The sequence below is a fragment of the Rhincodon typus genome, chromosome 45, assembly GCF_021869965.1.
Source record: "Rhincodon typus isolate 14 chromosome 45, sRhiTyp1.1, whole genome shotgun sequence".
NCBI lineage: Eukaryota > Metazoa > Chordata > Chondrichthyes > Orectolobiformes > Rhincodontidae > Rhincodon > Rhincodon typus.
Window position 1 is genome coordinate 5,740,506 of NC_063376.1, and position 10,795 is coordinate 5,751,300.

General features: G+C 48.7%; 1 protein-coding gene across 1 annotated transcript in view; it reads left to right on the plus strand.

Annotated features, from left to right (window-relative positions):
- The window catches only part of slc25a11 (solute carrier family 25 member 11), a 22,552-nt gene that overhangs the window by 7,077 nt on the left and 4,680 nt on the right, over window positions 1–10,795 (plus strand). The window contains exons 3-8 of the mRNA XM_020528672.2: window positions 418–624; window positions 3,962–4,052; window positions 8,377–8,467; window positions 8,652–8,751; window positions 9,352–9,403; window positions 9,936–10,795. The exon at window positions 9,936–10,795 is cut by the window's right edge and continues 4,680 nt beyond it. Of these exons, the coding sequence (XP_020384261.2) occupies window positions 418–624; window positions 3,962–4,052; window positions 8,377–8,467; window positions 8,652–8,751; window positions 9,352–9,403; window positions 9,936–10,091 (697 nt within the window). The 3' untranslated portion in view covers window positions 10,092–10,795. The remainder of the gene's footprint in view (window positions 1–417; window positions 625–3,961; window positions 4,053–8,376; window positions 8,468–8,651; window positions 8,752–9,351; window positions 9,404–9,935) is intronic.

A 10,795-nucleotide genomic window follows, 5' to 3' on the forward strand; every position in this document is an offset into this window, starting at 1 on the left:
AGACAGTCACCTGAGGGTGGAATCGAACCCGGGTCCCTGGAGCTGTGAGGCAGCGTTCCAAACACTGAGCCACCGTGTCAAGCCCCTTGACATTTAAGGTCGTGAATCTTGACGCCAGGAGAGGCTTGAGTACAATGTGCGTGAGAATTTTCCCTTCCAGTTGCAGCCATGTCTTAGCGGTGAAATCGGACAGGTTGTGATGCTCCCTGTCTGCTAAAACCAGGGGGGTGTAGGGCCAGAAACACAGCCTTGTGCACTCTTGTTATGTGAACGTTGTTGCTTTGTCTGAGCAGTAACATCAGAAGGTGCTTGCCGCTCCACTCTGTCTCCCTCGCTGTCCCGCGCTGTCGCTCTCCTGCGCTGTCTCTTGCTCTCACTTACTCTCACTCCACCCCCCACCGCCGCCACCCGCTGCAGCCTTTCGGCTGGTTTGCTGCGACAGGCCACGTACACGACGACCCGCCTGGGGATCTACACCATCCTCTTCGAGAAGCTGACCAAAGCTGACGGGACACCGCCCAACTTTCTCCTGAAAGCGCTCATCGGGATGACAGCGGGTGCGATCGGAGCCTTTGTGGGGACGCCGGCCGAGGTTTCCCTCATCAGGATGACCGCCGACGGCAGGTGGGTGCACACAGCAAAGCGACACAAAATGGGCAGCAGATCAGGCAGTGTCTTTCAAAGTGCAGAGCAGAGGCAGCATCTCAAGACTTAGGCCTTTCATTGGAGCTTGAAAGCTTGGCAAATAGATGCTTGGCTGTAGGGGACTTGAGTTTTTCTGCAGAAAGAGACGTGCTATCATGGCCTTACATCTTTTACACATCAGGACAGATGCAAGACTGCCAAAGGGATCCCCCATTTACACTGCATAAGAAATGTATTGATTAGTTACTGAGTTGATCCTGATTAGTCGAGGCATTATGATGGAGAAAAGGCTGCAAGGTGAAAATCCTCAGCATGCCTTCTTCTTTGGCAAAAACCTAATGGTCATCTCCTTCAAGTGCACAAGGCACAGAGGGGATTTTCATGCTGTTTAAAATCATGATAAGTCAATGAAAAGAAGCTGTCTCCACTGGGCAAAAGATTGTTAATCAGCCGACATAGACATAAAGTGTTTGGTAGAATTGCCAGGGACAATGTGGCCTCTGAAGATGATCGAGCAGAATGATCCCGTAAGCCCCAGGATTTAGACGATTGAGAGGTGATCTTCTGTAAGAGAGCTTCGTAGAGTAGGGGAGAAAAAAAAGACAGAAATTACTGGGAAAGCTCAGCAGGTCTGGCAGCATCTGTGGAGAGAAATCAGAGTTAACGTTTCGGGTCTGGTGACACTTCCTCAGAGAGACGTTGACTCTGATTTCTCTCCACTGATGCTGCCAGATCTGTTGAGCTTTTCCAGTAATTTCTGTTTTTGTTTCTGATTTCCAGCATCCACAGTTCTTTTGGTTTTTATTTTGATAAGAGTAGATGCTGCTTTCCCTGAGCTGGAGTTCGCAATCACTGGAGAACATTCAAAATTACAAATTGACCAGAATTGGTGGCACAGTGGACAGTGAAGAAGGTTAACTAAGATTACAGCGGAATCTTAATTGATTGGGCCAATGGGCTGAGAAATGGCAGATGGAAATTTAATTTGGATAAATGTGAGGTATTGCATTTTGGTAAAATGAACACGAGCAGGACTTATACAGTGAATGGTAGGGTCCTGGGGAGTGTTGTCAAACAGATAGACCTCGGGGTTCAGGTACACAATTCTTTGAAATTTACGTCACAAGTAGACAGGGTGGTTAAGAAGGCATTTAGCACACTTTGTCTTTCGTTGCTCGGACTTTTGAGTGTAGGAGTTGGGACGTTGTGTTGAGATTGTACAGGACATTGGTGAGGCCACTTCTGGAATGCTGTGTCCAGTTCTGGTTACCCTGTTATGGGAAGGATATTATTAAGCTGGAGAGGGTTCAGAAAAGATTTACCAGGATGTTGCCGGGAAAGGAAGGTTTGAGTTATAAGGAGAGGCTGGATAGGCTGGGACTTTTTTCACTGGAGCGTAGGAGGCTGAGGGGTGATCTTATAGAGGTTTATAATATTATGAGGGGCATGGATAGGGTGAATGGCTAAGGTCTTTTTCCTCAGGGTATAGGAGTTCGAAACTAGAAGGCATAGGTTTAAGGTGAGAGGGGAAAGATTCAAAAGGGACGTAAGGGGCAACTTTTTCCACACAGGCTGGTGCGTGTATGGAATGAGCTGCCAGAGGAAGTGGTGGAGGCTGGTACAATTACAACATTTAAAAGGCATCTGGATGAGTACATGAATAGGAAAGGTCTATAGGGATATGGACCAAATGCAGGCAGGTGGGACTGGTTTAGTTTGAAAATGTGGTCAGCTTGGACAAGTTGGACCAAAGGGTCTCTTTCCGTGCTGTGTGACTCAATGATTTTTTGATACGCTCGGGTAATTAAGGAGTTTTGGAAGGAAAATGGAATTAACATAGTTCATCTCCTCTGATTTTTCTACTGGGAAGAAAGACACCAAATACTTGTTTAACATCGGATGGCACCAAGGTTGACCGTCTGGGAGGAAGGTCTTAGGTTACAGGAGATTATGGATGGGTTGGTCACATGGGCAGATCAATAATGGATGGAATTTAACTTTGAAAAGTATGAGGGTGATGCACTTTGGAAGACATAACAGAATAAGGGAGTATCCAGTGGCTGGCAGGACACTAGGAAGCTCAGAGGAACAGAGGGATCTTGTCCACAGCCAAGGTTAGTTCTGGTCACCACACTGTAGGAAGGATGTGATTGCACTGGAGGAGACTCACCAGGATGTTACCCTGGGATGGAACGTTTCAGCAATGGAGAGAGGCTGGATAAGCTCAGGTTGTTTTCTTTGGAGCAGAGAAGGCTGAGAGGGGGGACCTAATAGAGATGTGTAAGATTATGAGGGGCATGGACAGAAAACAACTGTTTCCTTTCCTCAAGATTGAGGGGGCATAATTTTAAGGTGAAAGGCAGGAAGTTTAGAGGGGACTTGAGGAAATAAAATTTCAACCAGAGGGCGGTAGGAATCTGGAATGCACTGCCTGGGAAAGTAGTTGAGGCAGGAAACCTTGCAAACTTTAAAAAGTATGTGGAAGTATCATAACATTCAATTATCATAGCTGGAAAGTGAGACTAGTATAGGTTTAGAATAGTTTGTCAGTTCATACTCAATGGGCTGAAGGGTCTCTTCTGTTCTATAGGATTCTGTGATGGTTGTCATTTTCTTTATCCATATCGATATTTCTCCTATCTCTGCCTGCATGAAACCTGTATTTAACTGAGCTACCACCTTTTTACATGTTCATAAAATCGTAGAGGTTCACAGCATAGAAGGAGGCTATTCAGTCATCCAGTTAACAAGGGTCTGTCTACAATCCAGCAGGCCAAGCAGCATCATAGGAGCAGGAAGGCTGACGTTTCGGGCCTAGACCCTCCTTCAGAAAATGATTTTCTGAAGAAGGGTCTAGGCCGGAAACGTCAGCTTTCCTGCTCCTCCTCTGCTGCTTGGCCTGCTCTGTTCATCCAGCTCTATACCGTGTTATCTCAGATTCTCCAGCATCTGCAGTTCCTACTATCTCTGTCTACAATCCTCCCACTTTCCCAGCTTTTGACCCATGGCCTTGGAGACTATGGCAGTGCAAGTGAATCTGTCTCAATGTTATTTGAATGTTATGAGAGTGTGACTCAAACACTCGTTCAGACAGAGATCCAGACGCCAGTCACCCTCTGGCTGATAACATTTCTCCTCAACCCTGCTCTTAGCTTTTCAGCTCTTAAATTTGTGCCCCCTGGTTATTGACCTCCCCGGTGAAGGAAAGGTGTTTCCTATCCACGCTTTATGTTGCGTTTTATCGGAACCGATTTTATAGCCAGGGCTTTGTGATGAACAGTGGCCCCGATTTGGAAAACCGTTCTTTCTCTTGCAGGCTACCTGTTGACCAACAGAGAGGATACACAAACGTGTTTAACGCACTAATTCGTATAACTCGTGAAGAGGGGGTCCTCACACTCTGGCGGGTAAGCTCACAGCAAATATAAGCCGTAACAGATTGCCATTGGACAGAAGTACGAGAAATAAAAACAAGTGTAGGCAATTCGGCTGATTGGGCCCACTCCACTATTCAACATGATCATGGCTGATAGAGTCATACAGCACGGAAACAGACCCTTCAGCCCAACCAGTCCATGTTGACCTCCATCTCAAACTAAACTAGTCCCATCTGCTTGTGCTTGGCCTGTCTCCCTCCAGACACATCTTATTCATGTCCTTATCTAAATGTCTTTTAAACGTTGTAACTGTACCTGCATCCACCACTTCCTCTGGAAGTTCATTCCACACGTGAACCACTCTCTGTGTAAAAACAAAATGCTCCTTATGTCTTTTTAAAATCTTTCTCCTCTCACCTTTAAAAATATGACCCATAGTCCTGAAATCCCATACCCTGGGGAAAAGACACCCGCCATTCATTTTATCTATGCCGCACATTATTTTATAAACCTCTATAAGGTAACCCTTCAGCCTCCTGTGCTCCAGTAAAATAAAGTCCCAGCCTCTCCAAACCTTCCATTCCCAGCAAGATCCTGGTAAATCTTTTCTGAACCTTCTCCAGCTTAATAATATCCTTCCTATAACAGGATCTGGAGACAGATCTTGAGCTTCAACTCCCTCAGTTCCCTGAGAGACCAAATACGTATCTACAATGTCAAATATCTTCAGCAATGGAGCATTTGCTAAGGAGAATTCTGTAAGGAGAGAATTCCCAAAATCCACCACCTGCTGAGGGAAGACATTTCTCCTCCTCGCACTCTGAAATGATTGGCCTGTTATTCTGAGACTGCTCCCCCTCCACAACCCCTCGCGTGTTTTGCATTCCTGACAAGAGCAAACAGCATCGGCCCTGTCAAACTCCTTCAGAATCTTGTCGGTTTGAATGAGATCCCGTCTCATTCTTCCAAATGCCAGAGGATATCAGCCCAATTTACACGGCACAGGACGATCCCTTTATCCCACGGAGCAGTCTAGTGAACCGTTGGTGTACCACCTCCATTGCAGGTATAACCTTCCTTCAAATGGAGCCCAAAACTTCTTTCAGGTGTGGTCTCACCAAAGTCCTGCACAATTATGGCAAGACTTGTAATCAGAAAGATAAAACTGTTGTAGCCCCAGGGGACCATGGGGAGAGATGACTGGTGGTGGTTTAACCTGAGGGTCACTGCGAGGGGAAAGTTGAGGAGGAGAGTCCTTCATGGTAACCTCAGCCAGATGTGGGAATCGAACCAACGCTGCCGGCCAACCAGGCACCTGGCCGACCCCCTGCCACCCCAGCTAGATCGTCAAATGGTAAGGAAGTCCAGCCGTTAGAGCAGAACGCCTTCCCAGCAGCAGGTATCTCCAGTTTCAGAGGTATCCCTGCAGCTTCCAGTCCCTTTCCAAAGTTGCAGCCATCTGATAGCAGTAGCTGTGGATCACGTGCTGGGAAATGGCATCAGAGTAGATAGGTGCTTGATGGATGCTGCAGACATGATGGGCCAAAGGGCCTGTGTTCATGCTGTAATACTCTATAACTATCTAATTTTGTAGAGACCCTGAATTTGAGGAGGGGTGGAAGAGAGAGATGTACCTCTGTCCTGCCCTCAGAATATCTTACTGAAGTAACCATTATTTGGAGGTGTTTTGGAGAGGGTACAGCAAAGATTTACCAGGATGTTGCCTGGTATGGAGGGCATTAGCTATGAGGAGAGGTTGGAGAAACTTGGATTGTTCTCACTGGAACGACGGAAGTTGAGGGGCGACCTGATAGAGGTCTACAAGATTATGAAGGGCGTTGACAGTCAGAAGCTTTTTCCCAGGGTGGAAGAGTCAGTTACTAGGTACTAGCCATAGGTTTAAGGTGCGAGGGGCAAGTTTTAAAGGTGATGTACGAGGCAAGTTTTTTTTTTTTACACAGAGGGCGGTGGGTGCCTGGAACTCGCTGCCGGGGGATAGTGGAAGCAGATACTATAGTGACTTTTAAAAGGCGTCTTGACAAATACGTGAATAGGATGGTAAAAGAGGGATACAGTCCCCGGAAGGGTAGGGGGTTTTAGTTGCGACGGGCAGGATGTCGGTGCGGGCTTGGAGGGCCGAAGGGCCTGTTCCTGTGCTGTAATTTTCTTTGTTCTTTGATAGATCAGAGGAGAGAGAGTCATACAGTACCAAAATAGGCCCTTCAGCAATGCAAGTACGCCTCTGAATACTTCAAAATGTTATGAAGGTTTCTGCCTGTACCAACCATACAGGCAGTAAGGATGCCTCAGGCAGCTGTGTCTGTGTGGAGTTTGCACGTTCTCCCTTATCTACATGGCATTCCTCCAGTTTCCTCCCACAGTCCAACGATATGCAGGTTAGGGTGGACTGGCTGTGCTACATTGCCCGTAGTGTCCAGGGATGTGTAGGTAGGTGGGTTAGCAATGGGGAAATGCAGGGTTTCAGAGATGAGGTGGGGGGCTGGATCAGAGTGAGATGCTGTTCGGAGGATCGGTGTGGACCTGATGGGGTAAATTGCGTGCTTCCACGCTGTAGGGATTCTATGATTCAGTGAGTTCCAGATTCCCACCAGCCTCAGAGTGAAAATGGTTTTCCTTGTATCTCCTCTGAACCTCCAGCTGCTTACCTTAAAACGCCCTGGTCCCACCACCAAGGGGCAAAGTTTTCCTGTGTGACCCCTCTTGTGCCCCTCATAGTTTTATACATCTTGATCAAATCCTGTCTGGGCCTTTTGTTTCCCGCTCAGTGCTGCTGTCCTTTGCAGCTTTGTCTACCAACAGTGAGGAAAAGTTTGCTCTCGTCTCCTCTCAGACTAGCGATCTTCCGCATGTGGTGGTTGTTCTGAAGAAAGCTCACGTACACAGGCGCGCAAACACACATACACAAACACCTCCACCCACAGAATTGGTAATATGTGGTGGGATGATTGGGGGAGTGGGCAGTACAATAGAGACATACAGCACAGAAACAGACCCTTTGGTCCTACCAGTCCATGCCAACCATAATCTCAAACTAAACCAGTCCCACCTGCCCCTACACCTCCCCCCTCACCCCCATCCCAGGCCCCAAGAAGACTTTCCACATCAAGCAGATGTTCACCTGCATATCTGCTAATGTGGTATACTGTATCCGCTGTACCCGGTGTGGCCTCCTCTACATCGGGGAAACCAAGCGGAGGCTTGGGGACCGCTTTGCGGAACACCTACGCTCAGTTCGCACTAAACAACTGCACCTCCCAGTCGCGAACCATTTCAGCTCCCCCTCCCATTCCTCAGACGACATGTCCATCCTGGGCCTCCTACAGTGCCACAACGATGCCACCCGAAGGTTGCAGGAACAGCAACTCATATTCCACTTGGGAACCCTGCAGCCCAATGGTATTAATGTGGACTTCACGAGCTTCAAAATCTCCCCTCCCCCTACTGCATCCCAAAACCAGTCCAGCTCGTCCCCGCCTCCCTAACCTGTTCTTCCTCCCACCTATCCCCTCCTCCCACCGCAAGCCCCACCCCCATCTCCTACCGACTAACCTCATCCCGCCCCCTTGACCTGTCCGTCCTCCCTGGACTGACCTATCCCCTTCCTACCTCCCCACCTACACTCACCTTTACTGGCTCCATACCCGCCTCTTTGACCTGTCTGTTTCTTCTCCACCTATCCTCTCCTCTATCCATCTTCTATCCGCCTCCCCCTCTCTCCCTATTTATTTCAGAGCCCCCTTCCCCTTCCCCATTTCTGATGAAGGGTCTGGGCCCGAAACGTCAGCCTTCCTGCTCCTCTGATGCTGCTGTGTTCATCCAGCTCTTGTTATCTCAGTCCCACCTGCCTGTGTTTTGCTGCACGGTTCTGTCTTTACACTCTTCGGAACCCTCTGTTCTGCTCACACCGGTGTTGGCTGGGGGACCTGCAGTGCACTGTAAGGTGATGGCGCTATGCGGTATTTATTCATATTCCAGCACAGAAACAGAGCCCATGTGTCAGAGGTACCATCTTTCGCAGGAGACATTAAACCGAGGGCCATGTCTACCCTCAGCAGTGAATGTAAAAAAGAGCTGCTTCAAATGAAGCAGGAGAGTTCTCCATGGAGCCCTGTCACTCGGCCCGAACAGCACTCAATGTGGGAGCTTGCTGTGCGTAAATGAGCTGATCCACTCATGGCACCGCCTACGTTTCACAAATTGCTTCACCGCTCGGCAAATGCTTTGGGGTGCGTGGAGGCTGTGGGGAGGTGCTACACAAATGCAAGTTTTTGATGTTGGAGCCAGCTCCTGGGATCATACTGACAGCTTTTCCTTGTTCATTGCTGTCTGCCAGGGTTGTGTCCCGACGATGACGCGAGCGGTGGTGGTGAATGCAGCCCAGCTGGCTTCATACTCCCAGTCCAAACAGTTCTTGCTGGGTTTAGGTAAGATGTCTGCATTTCTGGATTCTCCAGCTCGTCCTTTAATCTGTCCCCATCACTCTCTTTCTGTGTCCCACCCATCCCCCCGGCTCGATCTCAAACCCTGCAGGCTAGGCAGTCTATCGCTCAGCTCCCTGTCCATCCGCTTTATCTGATTTTGAATTGTGGTATTCTCCTGTGAACACAGGTTACTTCCATGATAACATCCTGTGCCATTTCTGCGCCAGTATGATCAGTGGGCTTGTAACAACTGCAGCCTCCATGCCTGTGGATATTGCGAAAACAAGGTAAGATGATCAGCTTTGTTCTGGGCACTGAATTTTGATACATGGGGACAGTGTAGGGAAAGCTTTATTTTCAGTTTAAAAGAGTAGAGAAAGCTTTACTCTGTATCTAACCCTGTGCTGTCCCCGCCCTGGGAGTGTTTGATGGGGGACAGTGTAGAGGGAGCTTTACTCTGTATCTAACCATGTGCTGTCCCTGCCCTGGGAGTGTTTGATGGGGGACAGTGTAGAGGAGCTTTACTCCGTATCTAACCCCGTGCTGTCCCTGTCCTGGGAGTTTTTGATGGGGGACAGTGTAGAGGAAGCTTTACTCTGTATCTAACTCGGTGCTGTCCCTGCCCTGGGAGTGTTTGATGGGGGACAGTGTAGAGGGAGCTTTACTCTGTATCTAACCCCGTGCTGTCCCTGTCCTGGGAATGTTTGATGGGGATATTGTGGAGGGAACTTTGCTTTCTGTTTAAATGCGTAGGGGGAGCTTTACTCAGTAATGAAGTGGCACTAATGCCTGTCCGATTCTGAGTGGTACTTGGCCCCTCGTGGCTGTCTGTTGATGTCGAACCTCAGTTTCACATTGTCAATCACTGTTTCATATTCCCTTCACAGAATTCAGAATATGAAAATGATTGATGGAAAACCCGAATACAGGAATGGATTGGTGAGAAAGCAATACTGTGAACTGGGAGTCGAGATGGGGTGGGTGCTGTACTGAGGGCGGGGGGAGTGGGGGTCAGAGGTAAGCTGGGGTTTGAGGGAGGAGCAGTAATGTCAGAGGAGGGAGGGTTGCAAAGTAGAAAGGATAACGTGGGATGGAGTGAGGGAGGAGGGGTAGCTCGAGCGGGGATGGAGGGGTAACAAGGGGTCGAAGGTGGAGGGAGAAGGAGTAAAGCAGGAGGGAGAATTTCCAATCTACTGTACTGTAGCCCAGTGGTGAGGCTGAGGTCTCCATGACAGGACCACCTTGTCAACCTCTCCCCTTGTCTGAGACATGGTGACTGTTGGGTCCAACTCTCCCCACTAGCCGTCTATCTCTCTCTAATGAGAGAGTAGCCCTGTGCTCCTCTGGGAGTTTACATAGCCCAGTGGTGCACAGTGACATGCCTTTACAGACCATTCTTCACGGGGAAAGAGGGAGCAGGGTCCCTAACTCCTTCCCTGCTGACCTGACTGCTTTTTCCCATTTGTCCCAGGATGTCCTTGTGCGAGTAATCCGCCAAGAGGGATTCTTCAGCTTGTGGAAAGGCTTCACTCCGTACTACGCACGGCTAGGGCCTCACACAGTCCTCACCTTCATATTTCTGGAACAGATGAACAAGTTTTACAAGAAATATTTCCTGGATCAATAAAACGATGGCTCCATTAGGCTCCCCTTGCAAAGGAGTCTGACGTATTAGTGAAAATGAGGAAGGAGAGAGAGAGAGAGAGACTGATTGTTTGCCAGAAATAGGGCTGGCAATTTCCCTGGCTATAATCTTAGGTGTCGTGTCCTTATTTTATTTTGACGGACTGTCAGGTGTTTACACCCTTCCTCCCGGGTTTCTCTCAGCACTGGACCAGGTCGTGGTTAATTGTCCACTGTTTGCCGGGGATGAAGCTTGCGTAGTTAAGGAACTAGTTGAAGATTGCACATTTTGCCACTGAGGACTTTGCTGGAAATGCACAAGTCTTCAGCCTGTTTCTCCCGACCTTTGACACGTACCCCATTCCCCAAGCACAAAGGGACATTCAGCCTGTTGAGCCCTCCCTTGCCCTTTGCACTTCTGCCATCCATTCCCGTTTTGACAGTCCTCAGTTGACTGCCTCCCCCTTAGGTTGACCGGTCTTTTTTGTTTGAATTGGGGCAGTCTAGGAGAGAGAGAGTTTCCATTTCTGTTCCCCGTTGTATGAAGAAGTCCTTCTGGACATCATTACCACTGGAACTAACTTGGTTCTGAATGTCCACTGCCTGTGCCCCAGATTCTTTGTTCCTGGTTCTAACCCACTAGAGGAGACTGGCGCATGGCTCAAAAAGTAAAAGGTCAGGACAGGGTCCTAGAGCAGGAATTACGAG